Source organism: Branchiostoma floridae, chromosome 1, assembly GCF_000003815.2.
Source record: "Branchiostoma floridae strain S238N-H82 chromosome 1, Bfl_VNyyK, whole genome shotgun sequence".
Classification (NCBI taxonomy): Eukaryota; Metazoa; Chordata; class Leptocardii; order Amphioxiformes; family Branchiostomatidae; genus Branchiostoma; species Branchiostoma floridae.
Window position 1 is genome coordinate 33248866 of NC_049979.1, and position 21154 is coordinate 33270019.

General features: G+C 37.9%; 2 protein-coding genes and 1 long non-coding RNA gene across 3 annotated transcripts in view; 2 read left to right on the forward strand and 1 right to left on the reverse strand.

The window, feature by feature from the left end:
* The window catches only part of LOC118410961 (homeobox-containing protein 1-like), a 1064572-nt gene that overhangs the window by 945608 nt on the left and 97810 nt on the right, over positions 1–21154 (reverse strand). The window lies entirely within an intron of this gene.
* LOC118411063 lies at positions 6006–7622 on the forward strand. The gene is made up of 3 exons (XR_004830636.1): positions 6006–6313; positions 6936–7043; positions 7478–7622. It is a non-coding gene; the product is annotated as an uncharacterized LOC118411063 (long non-coding RNA).
* On the forward strand, positions 7701–14727 carry LOC118424683 (NXPE family member 3-like; the record flags this gene model as incomplete). Its single annotated transcript, XM_035833390.1, is given in 4 exon segments — positions 7701–8167; positions 8367–8422; positions 13582–13879; positions 13882–14727. Coding segments are annotated over 4 exon segments (1428 nt in total), but the record flags the coding sequence as incomplete, so codon positions are not given.

The window sequence follows — 21154 nt, forward strand, 5'->3', positions numbered from 1 at the left end:
TAGTCCCCAAGTGCTCTGCTCAATTTAAAAAAATGGAAGATATGCAAAAAAAATGGTTTAACACAAAGTTAAGATGCATTAGAAAGTTTAACAGGATATGTAAAAAAAAATGGTTAACACAAAGTTGAAATAAATTAGAAAGTTTAATATGATAATAATGTCATATACTACCTATGTTGTTAGTCGTAACAACAGCGACATCAAATGAACGTCACAAAACGTAAGTGACAGATTTAAATTAGCCTTCTTAGATCATGTTTTTTTTATCTAGTGCTTGGGCTATCAATCCGAAAAGAAAATAAGCCTACAGAAATTAAAATAGTATGTTCGAGCGCCTTTGGTACCACACGGATACGGACAAAGTTTACCCGATACAATTATTATTTATTATTAAGTTTTCCAATATTCACCAGTAAAGAATCGAGTAAACTAAAATATAGTATTTTGGTATAACGGCACTGAACTTTAATCCAACACATTTCAGTATATTCAAAACTGAACCATAATTTAACAAGCGGGCTTTTGCGCATTCCCAAAATTGTTTAGTGTATTGTTTACTTTGTTTCCCCGGACATTGCTACACATACATTTGTCTGCCACTTTATGTAGAGTCGCCAGAAAATAACACTTCAAAGAGAGTGTAACTGATAGCAAGTCCCTTGGGATTCTATTCCTAGTGGAACTTTAATCCAACACAATAATATAACAAGGCTGTTTATATATGGATTAGATATTTACAACGTCAAATTTGCATCAATTGGCAGGCACTTACTGAAGGTTTTAATTGGCAAAACCGCATGTCGGTAAAGTGCTGATAGCCGCGATCAAAATGTAGGGAAAGCGGAGTGTTGGTATTAAAGATCCCCTGATGTTTGGGTCGTTGCAGCGGGTTTAGGAGACATAACACACGGCGGAAGACGGAAAAACGAAGAACATGACTGCACACATTGGATCGCAAAACTCAACTCCACTTTATTCAACTGTGCGAACGCGTTCGAAAACGCGTTCGAATTCCACACCTGCGGAACGAACGCCAACGTCGCTGTTCGACGTCGTTTACGTTCGCTGTAAAAACTGTAGTTTCTTAGAATGTACTTTTCTACTTGTACGCAGAATTGTACCCTTCGTAGACCCCATTCATACTAAGCTCGCCAAATCGGATTTCGAGCCGAAATCACCGAAGCGGGATTCATGTGGCTAGTATGAACGGTCGAAGTCACATCGAAGCCGGCTTAATCCCAAACCACATCTGGAGGTGGTTTCGATGTGGCTCGGGCGACTCGCGATTCCAGTCTGAACGCAAATGTGATTTGAGCCGGCTTCATGTGCGTATTGTGACGTCATTGGTCAAGGGATTGTATTCAAATTTAGGTATTCCTGTCAAATCAAGTACGATATCGTCTGTCATTAAACTGTTTGAAGGGAAGTTTTTATACATCGTAACGGTATGACTGGAATATTCCGCGGATATAGCAGACTGGGCGGCGCTTTGTGGTCAGATGGGGACGTAAAGTTCAGAGAAAGCTGAAGGGAGCGTATCGAAACAAAACCATATACATGGAGGTGGCCGCCGAAAGGGTATGTAAAAAAACTGGAAACAGTGCCGCACGAAGGTGAAAAACTTTAAGAATAAGTACAAGCTTTTCAGTAAACTACAAGGAATGTAGCTTGAACCTTATTGCAGTTTGGACGCGATTTCAACGCGCACTATTGAACTCACGTTCGATCGAACCAGGTCTGTGCTATGCGACTTGACCGAATCCGATTTGACGAGCTTAGTATGAACGGGGTCCTACACTTACCCCCAGTTTAAATACTCGCCGTCCTCGGCGAGTGAAACGCCCTACGTAAATCAACCCTCATCAGTTTGACAATATAAAAACAGATAGTTTATCATACGTTAAAATTTGCTACTTTAAGTGGTCTCCTCAGATGGCAAATATCTGATTAAGTCAGTTCATGGGTCTGTTCAAGTGTCCATAGTTCAGGTCTTCTCTGGTCCTCCCGTCTCATCACAAATCCACGCTGTTCCTCTGCTATTCTCAGCAAATCCAAAATGGCGGACAATGACATTTTCAATGATAAATACATGTTATTTTTACTCAAATACCGTCAAAATCTTTAATTTTCTTACAAAACACAATTACTTGAACCTTTTAGTCCAGTTTAATTGGGTTTTGGGGTTAAATGTGGAAAAAATCGTATTTTAGAAAATTCAAGCTTGTCGATCCAAGATGGCGGACAAAAGACATTTTCAATGTCGTCGTCATTGGCAACAAAAGACTTGGAAGACTTAGACACCAACCATGTAACCTTTATAGTCATCGTTTTGTTTAATACCTGTAAGTATAGCTGAAATTTCATAACTTAGACTTTGCTCAAAATATGACATTATAACGTCATAATTACGTCATATTACGTCATAACGATACAAAAATTTTAGAAGATATAAAAAATTACTTGTACATCATTCCCTCTAAATTTGGTGATCGTAACCCAAGCCGTTTTGAAATTACGAAGGGGGGGGTCAAAACAGCTCCCCCCCCCCCCGTCCCAGGCATACCAAAAAAGCCCGGTCTAGATAGGGTTAAACTACGCGGATTTAAAAAATTAAGTATATGCCGTTTGTTCAAAATATTATTCACGACATTTCATATAACGTTACGTCTTAACAACAAATAGGCTGAACGGGCGAGGTCTCCCCTTGTTCGCTTTAACTCCGCGGATTCAAAGATTAAACATGTCGTATGTTTTACAGAAATACTCCATATTTCACATATGTTTGGGCAACATCTAAGCTAAACGGTGCACACACCAATTCTCCGAGATAGTGCGCGACAAAAATGTGACGAAAGGGTCTCGAGGGTCCGTGTTTGAGATCAAATTTCTCATAATCTGCTGCGAAGTGGCATTTAATACTGGCATGGCTAAAAAGCGTAAGAAGTGATGTGTTTTTGGTGCAAATTGGTTTTGGGCCCGAGTGTCACTTCCTTGTATTTCTACGCGTTGGAAGTGATTCGCCCGTTGTCCCAGATTCCCCGTCCATATGCGGTCTGTGAGCCGTGTTGCTATGCCTCGCGCGTCGGGTTATTGTAAAAATCTCAGTGTTACGATTTTCTTTATTTCTTGCTTGATTAATCTTAGATGTATTCTCTTTCCGACAATATCAGTCATTTTCATGACTAAAATAAAGGTGATGGGTTTATTTCCACGTCAAAATTCCCCTTTTTTTGCACATTTTTTTTACGGTAAAAAAACTTTTCTCCCCCAAAAATTATGAAAAGTAGAGAGAGTGAAGAAACTGAAAACCGGCTGTTCTTATAGCTGGAGTGATACCCTTCATTCCCATATACGGCTTTTCTGCTTTAGATTTATTTTCTTGAAGAGACGGCCTCTCGCCTTGAGGGTGCGCAGCATCGATTTGAGACCCCAAATAAACTGGGGTGTGCACCGTAAACGGAGGAGGTTTCCCATTGTTCGCTTATGCAGTGCGGATTTAAAGATAAACATGTCTTTTTTCAACAGAAATACGCAACATTTCATATACGTCTTGGCAACATATAAGGAAAACGGGAGAGGTCTCCCCTAATTCGCTTTAACTGCGCGGATTCAAAAATTAAACATGTCGTATGTATTACAGAAAGACACTACATTTCACCTACGTCTTGGCAACATATAAGCTAAACGGGGAAGGTCTACCCTTGATCACTTAAACTGTGCGGACTCAAAGATTAAACATGTCGTATGTTTTACAGAAATACGCAAAATTTTGAATACGTCTTGGCAACATATAACTTTAAAGGTAAACAGAGGAGGTCTCTCTTAATCGCTTAAACTACGCTGATTCGAATATTAAACATGTCGTATGTTCAGCAGAAATACGCAACCTCCTTCGGTCAATTATTAATTCTTTCTTATTGACCAACTGGTATCCTAGATTTGTATGGCGTCGTTGATGTTGCTATTGGCAAAACAAGTTATAACAAACATTATCAATTTGTTATCTGCACATTTTTGTAGCATGGCTTTCCTGGAGTACCCTTTTTTAGGCCCTCCTCTCCTAAGTCCTCTAACTCTTAACATACATTCACCATCTTTTTCTAAAAGAGCCCATGCCAACGTTGACGCCGTATAGCTCCCAAATGGGAAGTGCTAGAACAAGTAAACTTGATGTTTTTTCCCCTAGAATATCATTGACAACAGTTAATTGAAATTTGATTAAGTTTATGATTTTTCGTGTTGCCAGGGCAACGGGTTTCTGAAAGGCAAATTTTACAAAAATCACAAATTTTTGTTTAAACAGTTTTATTTTTACATTTTCTTGCTACACTTAACTTCTTTTCATTTTATTATCAAATATTCATAAATTATGCTAATGAGATTACGTTATTGGTCAACATTCATGTGAACGTTTTCAATCCATTTCATGTTGAAAAAATATGTATCTGAAGCCATTTCAGGTTGATATTCAAAGATGGCGGATAGCTAAACTACAGACGTTGTTGCGTCGGCTTTGGACAACAGAAGTCTTATAACACTAAAATATTCATAAGAAGCCTTATTGGTAACTTTTTGTCTGAAATTTTTAAATATTATGGAAATTCCCCGTTTAAAATGACGCCAAAAAATCCAGTCTGGATAGGCAACGGTGATGCTATGTATAGCGCAGAGAGCGCTTAAAACTCTCAAGCACCCGACCTTTTTTTGCGACTAAAATGACCGAGTGGGGCCCAAAATGTTTGTTCATAAAATCTCAGTACCATTTCTTATCGGCGATCATTGTATATACATTGCTTTGTCAATGTAAGAGGAAGATTTTGAGATGTTAAGGTGTTGCTAATTCCAACTCATTGTCATAATTAATGCAAAAGTTCAGAAGGACCACGTTTTGCATTAAACCTATTCCGACCAGATAGGGGAATTTTGAGGCTTCAGCAACATTTATGTCGCATAACTCATGAACGGCTAGAGCTAAAGCTACGAAACTTGGCAATTTATCACAAAATATTGTTTGCAAAATAAAGTAAGTTTATCATTTTTGGGGGTTGCCATGGCAACCATATTCTAACAGGCATATTTTTGCATAAAATTTGACAATTTCAATTTAAACAAGGTTTTCTTGGTAAACTACACCTGTTTTCTGACAACAATTGAATTCTATGAAATTCAATGTAATTTTTATGACTTAAAATTTATAATCTATGCTAATTTCATGACGTCATTGGTCAAAATCCAAGAGGGCCGCCCTGATTAGGCAAATGACGTCATGATGTCGTCACATTACATGTTGATGACACAGAATTTTTTGTGATGAATTATGTTTACATTCTTATTATTGTCTGAAAGTTTGGCAGTCATACTGTCAGGTTAAGGAGTTTCCCTCCAAAGTTTGCTTTAAAAACTGCACATTTTTGCTGGGGTCCGTTTGGACCCCAGAGGGACTGAACACAAACTTTCTTTATAATTTCCACATTATTGTTCCAATCTTTACGAAAACTTAGGAGAATGTATAAGACATATTGACTGACAAAGTCACGGAAGGATTTTTTCTTCAGATCAAAAATGTTCAAATGGCACTTCAAAATGTACGCCTGGGGTCCAAATGGAACCCACTCGGGTGTTTGAGGGTTAAATGCCTTTTATATCTGTGTGGCAACCAGAAGTAACGGTTTCTTCTGCCCACTTAGCACACTTTGCCTTGTGGGTAATGCACAAATGCCGGTTAAGGATAATTTTTACAATCTGCAAATCTGAGGTATTCAGATAGTCGGATGTTGCACGCATCTACACTGGAGCGGTGCTGTCCCGGTTCTGATATCTCTACGAATTTTGTGGAGGAGGAATCTGCTGAATTCCGGCATTTGGATTTGCTGTGATTCCCGATAGCACTTCAAAAGTCGTTGTCAATAAATATTAGCAGTGCGGTGTACTGTTCTTAGTTGTGTCGAATGTGAAACTTCCAATCAAAATCACTTCTTTACCCAGATACGCCGCCGTATTTGTCAGGATTCGAGGAAATTCGTATCTAAGACGTGTACGGCACGGGGATAGGTCGGATTTGTGGTGCATCGTCGTATTCGAGTAAGGATTATGGATTTGTCCGGATTCGCTCGGAAATGTTCCGTATTCTCCGTCGCACGATTTCGGATTCATCAGGATTCCATGTCATTTCGTGCAGTGCGATTTGATGCAAGAACATCAGCGTAACAGCCTAAAGGCCACCAACTGGTACATGCCAGTAGTCTCATGGTTTCTTGCTAGCGTAGCATACTGCTGTGCACAGCTGAGGTGTTTGGAATATTATTTCTTCAAGGTGGGTTCTTCTCATTTCTTCTCTAACAGCATGATCGCAGTTAACTAGGGACCACTAACATGCACTGATTGATATGTGCGTTAAAACAATAACTTCAAATTAGATTTGTGTTGCAAATGCAATTCAGTCGGTCGAAGTACATTTTTCTAGTACTCTTCTTTGTAAGGCACTAACCCTATTACAAAACAGATTTTATTAAAAAAAAGCGACCATCAAAGGTAAGATTTATTCTTTATCCAAAACCATTCATACTATTGATCATTCCTTATGGCCTTTTTAAACGAGTAGTATTTTTCAAATTTAGTTTCTTTTATATACCTTTCTTAAAAAGCCAGTCCTGTTCTTCGTCATTTACAACAGTGGAATAAAATGGATCAACGCGATACTGAGCTAGTTTTGATAATTTCAAATAAACTACCACGTTAATTTACGTAATACTAGCTTAATACCCTTTGTCACTTCCATTTTCTGCCAAAACATTGACATTTGTACTTTTTTAAATTAGCTTAATATTAATTTTTTTACGACATTAGGCAATTTTAAGGACTAAAATATCCCTTATGTTTCAATCCTCTTATGGATAAAGTTTTCAAAAATGACATGATCAACTTTTGTTTTCCAGAGAGGCCCTATTTTTGAAACCTCATGACTTATACGCCTAAAGATGGTGACAACGAAAAGGATTTGTTTAGCTAGTTGCTTTCTCATCATGTATCTTGGCCTATCACAGGTGAGCTCAGTGTATTGTTAGCGAGTTTCTTCACTATTGTACAAAATGTGCAAAAGCTCATATATGATGACCTATACATGTTTCTTTTGTTGGCAAATATCAAAGACAGGAACATGTCTATGTTACCATATTTGCTTTAGGGGTAATCAAAGAGGTAAGGGGGTAATCAGATAGGTAAGAGCAAAAGCATATACAACTTTAGTTAGGTCTAAGTTAGAACACACAGCCACAGTTTGAAATGTGCAAGTGAAAACACGCTTTGGGATTTCTCTTACAATACTAGCTACACTGGATGATTAAATTGTGTACGTTTATTCAATAAAACTCCTGTTTAATGCGCGAAGAGTGTTGGTTAACTCCGAAATGTTACTTACAGCTCCTCGAAATTAGATCTTTTGTCATTTTTGACACGTTGATTTCGTTTTTTTTTACAGATTGTGTATGAAAAGATCAACAGCAATGAACAGTTCCGGGCAACATCAATGAAAAAACGTGTTTTTACGAATTCCCACCGAAACCTAAAAAAAATTGCTGCATGGATATGGTTACCACAGCAAATAATACACTGGTGTATATTTTTAACGCCTCAAGGTCGTATGTTGTTGGAGACACTTTAACAATAGGCATTGTTGCTAGAGATGGACGGAAGCGACTTAAAACATTGGGAGGGACTTTTTTATCGCTAAGTTGTATGCGGCAAAGCCAACTAACGCAAGTACAGCGGGAAGAGTGACATACTATGAAAATGGAACTTATAGCATCCGTTTTGTTTTAAGCTGGTCCGGAACCATATCACTATCAGTCACACTTATACATCCAAGTGAGGCTGTGCAAGTTCTCAGGAGAATTCGTGACTCATTTTCATACAGGAGAATCATGTCATGTAACTTTGTTGACACCAGCTCATCAGAAAGCACAGATTGCAGTCACTCTCTTACCCCAGAAAATGTATATCGTAAAGGTTTCTGCAATTTCTCTAAACCAGTTGTAAATGGCACATGGTACTGCGGAAGGCCAAAAAGTGTTTCTTGTGATTCTCTATCACAATGCCAACGAAACAGCCAAGCGACTGCCAAGATTCATGGGGAGATGCTTACACCAAACGAAAAACTACTTTTCACAAGGTATATCTTTAACAGAAGTCGACGTGTCATCCCTCTAATAACCTAAAGCTAACTTCTTTGATGTGTCATTTTACACTGACTTATAAAAGTAATCACGCAGTTTTTATGTAGCGCAAATAATTCATTGCAGTCCTTATATACTGTAAAACCTCACAGAGGTGAAATTTCAATGGATGTTATCTTACCTTATGTTTTCTAGCTCACTTGTAAATCAAGAAGTTCCCAACAACATCAAACTTATCGTGACAGCCAATCGTAAGTATGATACTTGAGAAAACAGTCCATACACTCCGTGACGATCACTATTTTTAAAGAAAATTAAGCCAAGTGGTTTATCCATTTTGTTTGATTTTTTTCTTATGTCTAACCATTTTCTTATGCCACATCAAGTACGGTTTTTCAATGGTATTCTCTTCAAACTGCATTCAGTTTGAAGAATTTGCTCTAAACAAGCCTGCGACTGTTCGCACCTTTCTAAACATGGTTGAGAAAAAAACGCGAATTTTGCTGGTGTTTAACCATCAAACACCCAACATTTTTGCGACTGAATTGACCGAGTGAGGTTCAAGGGACCCTAAATGTTTTGTTTGATAAAATATCGTTCCAACTTTAATTGATAATCATTGTACATAAATTGCTTCGTCAATAAAAGTGGAATATTTTGACATGTTAAGAGCAAATGTCTGTAAGAATAAAAAAACAGTGCTCATGGTAAAAAAATCAATTCGGCTCATATTTTGCACATTGATAGTACTTGGCCCAAAAACCCTCAAAATAGCTTTCTTTCCGGTCAAAACTCATTGTTGCCATGGCAACAGCCGAAACAAGTTTTGAGGCCATTTTCACAGATTTTTGCATGTCAGCAACATGGAAATTGGCCAAGTTTAGGACCCGATCCCTGCCAAATGCTTTAACGCAACAAAAAATGGAAAAGGAGCTTGTTAGAATGATGTCTAAGCTTGTACAAAATAGGTATGATATTGATGTACAAGTATCTTTCAGTCCATGGGCAGCCTCAAAACAATTCCATGTTTACAGGCAACAAAAAACGTAATTGTTTGCCCAACTCTGAGGAGCAATAAGTCTCAAAGTGGTGAAAAATTTTACCAGGTATAGATACATAAAATAGCTATTGAATAAATCCTTGTAAAGTTTGAGTTCTTATTGTGTTAGTGTGTGGTTGTCACGAGAAGTAGGTCAGTTTCCGTGATTTTGAAAAAGAAATGTGATTTTTTTGCTAACTTTGACGTACGGAATCGGACAAACAAAGATGTTTCTTTGTTTCATATTTCTGTCAAATGTAGACCTTAATATTGTCTGTCATCTGCATGCTTGTTAAAATTTGTATGTATTTCCTCAGCCGTCTGGCTGTCCCTGAAAGTAGGTCATTTTTACAATTATACCCAGATTTGGATTTTGGGCCGTCTTTGAGGTGATGAAAACACCAAAAGTAAATTCTATTTCTGACTCCACTTTTTATCAGATAAAGACCTTAGTATTGTTTGTTGAATTAATGTTTTTTAATTCTGGGGTCTTGTTCATTGCCGTGTAGTTGTCTCTGAAAGTAGGTCATTCTGACACCTGTCCCAAAAATTGGATTTTTGGCTGTCTTTGAGACGGAGGTTAAAAACATCCAACAGATTTTTTCTGACTCTACTTTTTATTAGGTGTACACCTTAGTGTTGTCTATCAAATGTTCTAATGGGTGGGTTCTTGTTTTATTGCTGTGTGGCTGTAAATAAAAGTAGGTCATACTTTACACTTGTCCCAATTTTTGGCTATCACCGACCATGCGCTGATGTTTTCACCAGGTGTAAACCATAGTGTTCAACATTAAATTAATAGTTCTAAAGGCTAGCTTAGCAGGTGACTGGTCTGTTGGACTTTGGCGAATTGACTTATTTTACTAAGCTCCTTGTACATTACTATATATGTCCATTTTTTACCTATGACTTCTTTCGGTCAAAGACAAAGCAACTACCTATTAACAACAGTTCAATTTTTGGTCAACCACTATAATCATAACCCCAAATACACTGCGATATTTGTCACATTTGCCATTTGTTGTAGAAATACAGTTAATTGATCACAAGACTTAAGACCATGGTACTTACTTACTAATCTCTAAGATTCTGTAATTAGGAGTTAGGGAGGCGCTCCTGGTCATGGGTTCAATCCCTATTGTCGCATCATGGGGCCAATAACACTTCTACACCGTGTTGACGCACCAAAATAACTGAAGAACCTACTACCTGAGCCCTATGTACAACGTTGAGCAGCTTGCCATACAACAACCCAGCATAGGGTGATCCTAGAAACAGTCAAGCCATCCTCCTAATATAGTAATAGGCAAAAAAAGGGACATATATAGTAATGTACAAGGAGCTTAGTAAAATAAGTCAATTCGCCAAAGTCAAGCAGACCAGTCATCTGTTAATGATTCAGCTAGCCTTTAGAACTATTCATTTGATGTTGAACACTATGGTTTACACCTGGTGAAAACATCAGCGCATGGTCGGTGAAAGCCAGAAATTGGGACAAGTGTAAAGTATGACCTACTTTTATTTACAGCCACACAGCAATAAGACAAGAACCCACCCATTAGAACCATTCAATTGATAGACAACACTAAGGTGTAGAACTAATAAAAAGTAGAGTCAGAAAAAAGCTCTTGGATGTCTTTTACCTCCATCTCAAAGACAGCCAAAAATCCAATTTTAGGGACAGGTGTCAGAATGACCTACTTTCAGAGACAACTACACGGCAATGAAACAAGACCCCAGACTTAAAAAACCATTTATTCGACAGACAATACTAAGGTCTTTATCTGATAAAAAGTGGAGTCAGAAATAGAATTTACTTTTGGTGTTTTCATCATCTCAAAGACGGCCCAAAACCTAAATCTGGGTATAAGTGTAAAAATGACCTTCTTTCAGGGACAGCCACACGGCTGAGGAAATACATGCAAACTTCAGCGAGTATGCAGTTGATAGACAATATTAAGGTCTACATTTGACAGAAATATGAACCAAAGAAACATCTTTGTTTGTCAGATTTCGTACGTCAAAGTTAGCAAAAAAAATCACATTTTTTTTCAAAATAACGAAAACTGACCTAATTCTGGTGATAACCACACGCTAACACAATAAGAACCCAAACTTTACAAGGATTTATTAAATAGCTATTTTATGTATGTATACCAGGTATAAATTTCAAGCAAAACTATTCACCACTTTGAGACTTATTGCTCCTCAAAGTTGGGCAAAAAAATACGTTTTTTGTTGCCTGTAAACATGGTATTGTTTTGAGGCTGCCCATGGACTGAAAGCTACATGTACATCAACATCATACCTATTTTGTACAAGCCTAGACATCATTTTAACAAGCTCCTTTTCCATTTTTTGTTGCGTTAAAGCATTTGGCAGGGATCGGGTCCTAAACTTGGCCAATTTCCATGTTGCTGACATGCAAAAATCTGTGAAAATGGCCTCAAAACCTGTTTAGGCTGTTGCCATGGCAACAATGAGTTTTGACCGGAAAGAAAGCTATTTTGAGGGGTTGTTGGCCAAGTACTATCGCTGTGCAAAACATGAGCCAAATCGATTTTTTTTACCCTGAGCACTTTTGTTTGATTCTTACAGACGCTTGCTCTTTTAAAAGGTGTTGCTAGTTTCAGCTCGTTATCATAATTAATTCAAATGATCGGAAGGACCACTTTTTGCGTTAACACTGTTCTGACGAGGAAGGGGAATAACTAATGAACGACTAGTGATCAAGCGTATGAGTGTGATCATTACGTTTTTGGACACCTGATCTATCTACCAGAGCGTTTTGAACTGTATAAAAATCATAAACTACGATCAAGCTCTCATTACTGATATCAAATGCAGCTATTTCTTCCTCCAATTCTTTAAAAAAATTAAGGATAGTCTCTGTTTAGTGCGTAGAGATTAACCAGACCGAAGTGAAAATTATCTACATCTAAGTCTAATATAATCCACCTTCCGCTGTTATCGGATTTACTCTGATAAACCTGGAAGGTCGTATTGTTTTTAATCAAGATTGCTAGTGCTAAAGCTGCCAAAGTTGGTAATTCATCAAAAAATTCTGTGTGCAAAAAAAAAAGCTTTAAATGTCAACACGGTTTTCTTGGTAAATGAGACTTTTGATTTCTTACATTAATTGAATCCTATGAAGATCTGGGTTACTTTCACAATTCGAAACGTACACTTTATTCTACGTTCATGACGTCATTGGTCAAAATCCAAGATGGCCGCCCTTTTTACCTAATTGACGTCCTTACGCTATAAAATTATATGATAATGACGCCAAAGTTGTTGTGATGATTTAGTTCTACATGTTTATTATCCTTTCGTAGCATTTTACTAATCTTTTGAAAAATTTAGTTGAGGGTATGGCAGATATTGACTGACAAAGTCACGGCAGGAATTTTGCTTCAATTTAATATTATTCAAATGGCACATAGAAAGTTACGACTAGGGTCAAAATGGACCCCATTCGGGTGTTTGAGGGTTAATATACGGCATTTTCTGCTCGAATAAAAAAAAAGACTAATTGCCCCAAAATTAGATGTAAAAGTTAATGGCAGGGGCAGTTTGAAATGATCACATCTAGCCATGATCGGTTAGATAGTTATACAACTGAGTGGTCCAGTAATCTATTTTGTCTGTTAGAGATGGATGGGTCATCCAGATGTCTGAAAATTCTTTTTTTTTTAATTGTATCCACTGATTTTCAGTGTGTCTAGGTACACTGACAATAAAACAAGTGATTTCACAACAAGAATAAGAATGATAAACCTGTAGTAGCTTATAACATAATCAATACAGGATATTGTAACAAGATTGATATTATAATTGAAGGTATACATATACAAAAGATTAGTTACATGAAAACAGAAAAAGCAGAACAAAATATCCTAAATCCTTATCTTTACTCATGCCCTTTACCGGTCCAGGTCTAGAGTCAAATGACTGAGTGCTTTCTGTATGGGGTAAACGGCCTCATCCAAAACATGAAAATTGCACACTTTTTCAGGCAAGTTCGAAACGATTGAGATTCAATTAAGTATTTTGACAGCTTGTGTTGCTCTATGTTGATTGGCAATCGTTAGTTCTGAAAAAAATAAGTTGTAGTTGTGAGCTGATCTCCAATTCGGACGAGAGAGCTCTGAAATTTTCCTGAGACAACTTGATCAATTGAAATATCTTTGTCCGAAAAATTCTGTACGCTGATTGGTTGTTTGAATGTAGCTGATTGGTTGTTCGAAAAGAAAATCGGATAAGTTCTGGACCGCTGTAGCATAAATGTGGAGACCCTTGGGCCAACTAAAAATCATATTCGCCGTCACGTTTGGGCTTTATTTCTATTTTATGCTCATTTATTGTTTGCAGGTAACAAGAATCGAGTAACTGACAGATCACTACCTCAATGTGGTCCGAACTTGCCAGAAACAAAGTCTGAGGGTTACTGGTACGGTGGAATGTGGCATTCTAGCAGGTGTTGTTCTCGCACATTTCAAGTACCAGATGTGTACAAATGCTTTGAGAGCAAAACCATATTTCTTCAAGAGATTCTACTGTTCGTCAATGGTACCTTTTCCTTCGTGACCTTGCCAATGGGACTATTATCAAACTTCCAAGCAGAACATCAGAAGGTCCAGAAATGGCTGCCAACTATGCCAAAAATATAACATTGCATTTTCGCTTTCATCACCTACCAAAGAGACATTGGACTGTCAGGGTCAAGTCTAGTGTCTGCCATGAAGGACAGATCATTCTGGAAAACTTGTGCTTTGGACTGTGCCTCACCGGTGTAAAACCGGATGAATTATGTATGTATGTATGTATGTACCTACCTCTCAATAGACCTTACCTTTTCAAGGCAGGCCGTCTTCACTATGTTGCTGATGACATTGACATGATTGCTGGTGGACGTGATACTTTTATTGTTTTGGGATTATGGGCTCATTTTGCTGCTGAATCAATAGACATTTTCCGCTCAAGGCTTTACGGGATTCTTCATGCAATAATACGTTTGCATCGTCGTAGCCCAGAGACGAAGGTGATTTGGCGAAAAAGTAACACTAGAGAACATATTAATATACATCATTTCTTAGAAAATAGTGACAGGTTTTCCTACCAATTACTGCAAGAGACGAAGATAATTCTTGGAGATCTAAAAGTAGCAATAGTAGATGTTTGGGAGATGTCTGTGTGTCAATGGCATAAACATCACTGTCATCCCCCAGTGGATGTAATTAAGAATCATATTGATCTACTATTATCGTTCGTATGTTAAATTTCAGTTATAGGTAACGTTTAGGGCTGCCATGATTTCTCTTATGTCCCCTAACTTGAAGTTTTCTTTTTTTTTAGTTTGTTTCTGGTGTTTTATGTTCAACTTTATGAACATACTAATCTTATCGTATGGAGTCAAAACTGACCCCAGAACGTTTTGTAAAAATACAATTTTCTGTGATTCTTTTTGTGGTTTGTTCATATGTGTAGTTTCATTAATATATGTGGGACGGTTTGAAATTAGTTTACACATGTGATGTGGGTCTTCGGGTGACTCTGTCAGTATGGGACAGTCATGTGAACCTATCGTATCAACCAATCAATTCTCCCTAACCATGCCCAGCCAGTTAGCAGAGGAAGACACATAACAGCGACAGTGGGGAGAGTTTACACATTGATGTGGAGTCATCGGGAGACTCTGTCAGTATGGGACAGTCATGTGAACCTATTGTATCAACCAATCAATTCTCCCTAACCATGCCCAGCCAGTCAACAGAGGAAGACATATAACATTGCAAAAACAAGGTGGGGCTATCAGAATTTGTTGTTTAATGCGTACAAGTAACAGATCAAAAGTAGTAAACTGTTGCTTGTAAACATAGATAACTACTACAGAAGTGTGTCGTTTAAGCCTGTAACACAGTAGGAAAACCAATACTAGTACACCAATGATATTTTCGGTAGTAATACTACAGTCTTTTTTTAATCGTGTGATTTTTACATTAGAGATGGGTCTTTAGGACCCAAGCCACATAGATTACAATATTCATTCAATTGGTCTCTCTTTGTGACGATTTCTACAGCGAGTTGTACTTACTTAATAGGCACCACTGGAAGAATAGCTGGCAACATAATGTTGTAAAAGCTAAAAGTGGATCTGAATAAAGTCAAAGTCAAATGATTAGGTAAGAAAAATTCTAGCTAACTATTGTAATTTATGCAAAAGATCACGAGGACCACGTTTTTCACTAACGCTTATTCAGACCGTAGGGAAGTTTTAATGCCCGCACCAATTTCAATGTCACATAGCCTCTGAATGGCTTATGCTAGGGCCACCAAACTTGGTATCTTTTTAGAAAATGTTCATACCACATTTTCAGTGAATAATTTAAGTTAATTTTTTATGCTGCCATGGTAACGAAATTCTGACAGGCATATTTGTTCCGAATTTTCTTTATTTTGGCTTTAGCATTAAAGTTTTATGGTTTTCTTAGAAAACGGCACATTTTATAGATTCTAACGTAAATTTCATGATTCAATATTCATAAATTATGCTAATTTGATGACGTTATCAGTCAAAATCCTAGATGGCGGCCGATAAGAAGAAGAAGAACATTATTGCACGACAACTGTAGAGGATACGGATAAATTAATCAAATATCATTTGACATCTGCAAGTGTCATCTGTGAGTGTGATCTGTTAGCACACTTTGATCTGTCTAATATTTCAACCCTCTATAGACCTGGTATTTCGGGGGGGGGGGGTAATTCAGCACACACACACACACACACACACCTTCGTTATCTCCAAACGGTTTGTTATACCATCACCCAATTCTGCAAGAGGCAATATGAAGCAGCAAGTGTTGATAGAATAAAAAATTCTGTTCTCACTATCGCTGACGTCAAAATCAAGTCATAAAATGAAGTATATTGAAGATCGGTCCGCCATCTTGAATCCCACAACTTGAATTTTCCAAAGTACTGTTTGTTGTCATCAAACAATTGCAATCGCAAAAGTCATCGTAAATAGGATCAAAAACGTTCGAAAACTCATATTCTAATTCGACTTTCATTAACAAAACAGGTAACAGATTTTCAGGAATATTTGGTCCTTATGCTTAATCTAGTACGTTGTTTCCCCCATTTTGATTTTAGCCTATCACGTCATTAAATTAGCTTAACTGATGCATATTTAGTTATCAAAAAATGTTAATTAGGTAAGATTTTGTTTATGCGATTAAACAACGTAATGTAGCAAGAAAACGTAAAGCTACAGTGCTAGAATGAAAATTGACCACTTTCTTAGTAACAACAGGGTGTCATCTCAACACAAAAAAGCAACCTTTTTGTAATTCTTGCTCAAAAATGCACTGTATTTTCGCGGAATTGTTGCCAACAATATTTTAGGAAAAGTCGCTAAGTTTCGTAGCCATAGCCATGTTGTTCGGCAGATATACGAGGCCACTTTAAGCCCCCCCCCTCCACTTCGGGCTAGATAGGGTTAAAGCTGAGCTGACACATTATACTTATATTGATTAAAGTTGTACGTCGTGTTAACGACGTGTTTACGTCTTTTGGTTAAATACGTCAGAGTGTTTTGCGTCTTTCTTTTGCATTGTCACAAAAGACCGCTAATGATAATTTCAATGATAAACCCAGATTCATATGTAACAAGACATTAAAGATTATGACACTTCGAGTCTTACACCTTAGATTTAAAACCTTACCTCATAGGGTACATTTTACTAAATCATTGTTTGTATCTGATACGACCTGAGGTCAGTTTGTAAAGTAACAACTATAGTCCTTGGATAAAAAATACCGTATTCGATCCCTCCTTATGAATGGCCATAACACCAACACAACCTTACAGCAGTTCACAACGGCTAATGGTAAAAAAGACCATAGCTGAAAAATAGCACAGACATACTACATACATTCATTATAGCACATGTTAGTTACAAAAGAATATGAATATGTAATGCATAGAACTAATTAACATGTACTTGGACAAATTGTGGTAGGTAGACGAAATCATGTGGATATTTTATAGTATAATAACATGTTACTGTTTTACGCTTTGATAGGAAACAACACAACATGGCTTTTCCCCGGTGTGTTTTCTGATGTGTATCTTCAAATTAGACAATGTGCTAATGTTCTTGCTGCACACATCACACATGTAAGGTCTCTCTCCAGAATGCGTTTTTATGTGCGTATTAAGGTGGCTCAGCTGGCTGAATAGTTGATTGCACTGGTCACAAACATATGGCCGCACAGGAAGGTTACTCTGAATGTGCCTCTTTAAACTTGTTAGATGTTTTGACGCCTTGCAGGAATCTCTTTTATTTGTTGTTCTAGTTAATTCTTTTCCACGAACCTCACTCTCTTCTTCATGTTCATAACAAGGTATCTGCCTGGCTGCATTTCGCGAGCCTCAATGTTCTAAAGATACACATGAGAATTCACAGCGGTGAAAAACCGTATAAGTGTGAAACATGCTGTGAAGACCGCGAACATTAAAAGACCGCGAGCGATTCTGCATTTACAGTATTAGTCATTAGAGCTATAGTCGTTGGAAGGGAAGATACCCCTAGTCCAGGTTTATATACCAAAATGAACGTTATAATAATGAATACATCATTTGCATAATTAATAAGGACATTTCAAAGTTCTTTTGTGGTCAAATCATGGTAGAAACTTCATATTGGAGATATATTTGTTATTTGAGGACAGGTTAATACAATTTAATATATATATCTTATGTCGAGACTCAAGTATATGTAATAATGGGAATACAATGGACCCAACACTCCTTGTCCGAAACAAGGTCAACAATCTTATATTTACGTCAACCCTATCCAGACTGGGGGGGGGGATTAAAAGTGCCTACGGCAACTTTGACGTCCTATAGCCCCCAAACCGCTTTTCTAGAACAACCAAACTTGGTGGCTTTTCCTAGTATATTGTTGGCAACAATTTGAAAAAAAAATTAAGTAAGTTCGTAATTTTTCGTGTTGCCATGGCAACGGGTTTCTGAAAGGCAAATTTTGCAAAAATCACTAACTTTGGTTTAAACAATGGGATTTTAAGATTTTCCTGATAAACTTAACTTCTTTTCATATATCTGTAATGTCTAACACATCTTAGTTGAACATTTACAATTGAATATTCATAAATTATGTTAATGAGGTGACGTAATTGCTCAAAATCCAAGATGGCTGCCAATTTCAAGATGAAAAGTGTAACAAGCTTAATTTCACTCGGATTTCATCACTACTTGGTATATTAGTACAGAAAACATTTATGTGAACGTTTTCAATCCATTTTCATGGGGTTTTAGCGTTATATGTTGAAACAATGCATCTTAAGACATTTAAGGTTGATAAACCAAGATGGCGGATAGCTAAACTACAAATGACGTCATTGTATGACGTCATTTGACGTCATTTTGACGTCGTTGCGTCAGCTTCTGACAACAGAAGTCTCATAACACTGAAATATTGATATGAAGTCTCTATTTGTAACTTTTTGAGTGAGATATTTGGATATTATGCGAATTCCCCGTTTTATCCCCCAAAAAGCAATTAATGACGTCCTAATTACGTCATATCACGTCATAAATATATAAAAATTCATGAATTATTAAAGTCGACCAGCATAACACCCCCTGTTTTGAAAATACGAAGGGGGGGCGCTAAGGCGCCACAGCACGAAATCTGGTATTTAAGCAAGCTTAAACTCAACGTAAACGCGACGTTTCTGCACCCTTTCCGCAACTTAACGACTTCTTTCCGTGAACATAATGATTCCCTTTAATGTTACTTTTACGTTGTCACTTGTATGTACGTTTCAGCACTCCTTCAGGTGCCTTTCCGCAACTATTAGACGCGCTTAAAGGTGTCGTTGATAACAATATTTCGGGCGGAAAGCGTGCGTTTCTTAAGACTTTTCCGTGATCTTTTGACCACCTTTACACTCGATTTCCGTCATGATTTCCCCCACGTTTATGTGTCGTTCACACAGCCTAAATGGTAAGTAAAGAAGTGCAGAAACGTACCTATCCGAACGCTTTCCGTGATATTTTCTTCGACTATAGTTGTCGTTTATTTTGAGTAAAGGCGGCGTAAGTTTAAACCTTTCCGCATCTTTAGGTTGGTTTTATGTGTTTTGTGTGGCTTAACTTTCCGCACCATGTGCATTGGGTATGCGTGTCTCGAATTCATATCTACTCGAATCATAGCTACTAGGTACCTGAGGCTCCTTCGTCTAAACTATATTTTAATTCTTATTGTGGACTTGGTTTGGTCGACCAAGGGAACAATCGGTGTACAATATCCATACACGAATCTCCGCTACATTCAAGTCCACAATTTGGAGTCCAGTGTCGGGCGATACGACTGGAAATACGTCATTTCAAGCATCATTTAGTTCAATCTTGTCATCACAGTAGAAAAATCCGCTGAGATTCCCGAGGATGGGCACTGTTTCGTGATGGCCGTGCTCTCCATGTAGTCTCCGACAGCCGATGCTGGTCAAGACGACATAATGTTGAATTAACCCTGAGTTGTGCCCCGTTGAAGACTCTCCAGCATACTCCGTTTCCGGAAAGCCGTGAGTGTGCTAGTATTCGTTCCGTCTTGTAGTTGCGTCGGAATCCATATGCGGCAAAACCACACCGGTAATCCGTGTGTTAAAACGGGTCCAAGGTTCATTCGTGAATTGTCCAGAAACAGACGCCCTGCAAACTGGTTTCTTCTATAAATTCTGCATATTCGTTAGGTTTAAAAAACCCACTCTTGTCTGCCATTGGATAACGTCCCATCACATGACACATGTGAACCTCTTCTCGGAACTGCTAATTAGAAATCCAATGCCGCGTTGTTCGTTATTCATAATTCATAGTTGACGGCGAATAAATTTGAATTTGAAAAAAAAAACACCATCCCGTTTGTACGCTGTTAAGCCTAGGTTTAGTTAAACACAACAACTGTTACCACACTAGAAAATACTAGCCTTTCTGGGAGAACATTATTACTTGTAGATGATAAATGTTCTTCTAGATGATAAGAAAGTTTTTTTTCGCAATTATATGAACTGAGAACAGGAAACTCGACCATCGCTATTTTCCCCTGCATACGTTACCGGGTAGTGAGGACGCTATGTGGTCGGGATGCCAACTGGCTGCACGGCACAGCGAGCGGCATACTGGACAGGCTGCCCAGTACTAGTCCTCTTATCCTGAACGGGAACACGCCGTAATTATGAACACAAATCCTCGGGGGCATGTACGCAGTGCTCCCGGCGACTGTTGCTTCCTTTCAACAAAGAGGTTTTTAAACCTCCTTGCTTTCAACGCTACCTCTCCGACATATTTTTCTGTAACTATCAATCTCCACTTCTGTAAACTAAGTTCAGAGAGTTGTCTGTAAAGTAAGCTCAAAGGTAACGGAACGATATCGGTAACATACGATACTACTGGAAAAAATAAACGCTACCCTTCCGACATCTTTCTTGCACCCGTACATAGACCCTTTCAATCTAAAGTGAGCTCAATGGTAACGGAAAGCATCGGAAAGATACCATCTGTTATATTTATGATTTCACCCATGAGAATATTTTGATTTTCCTGAATTCATCAAACACGCTAACAAAGAAAGAGTTATTCAGGCGGGACCGCTGCTTTATAGCGGAGCGCATTTGGTATATTGAGCAGAAAATACTCGAAATTTGGGAAAAGCAATCCCTCTTCTCAGAATTATGATAAACGCTACCTTTCCGACATCTTTTTTCCACCTATACATAAAAGGGGGGAGGTTTAAGCCCCTTTTATGTAAAGTCAGCTCAAATGTAACGGAATGACGTCGGACAGATTGTATCTGTTATATGTAGGTTTCACACGGGATGAGATTCTGTATTCTTGGTTAAACTAAACACGCTAACA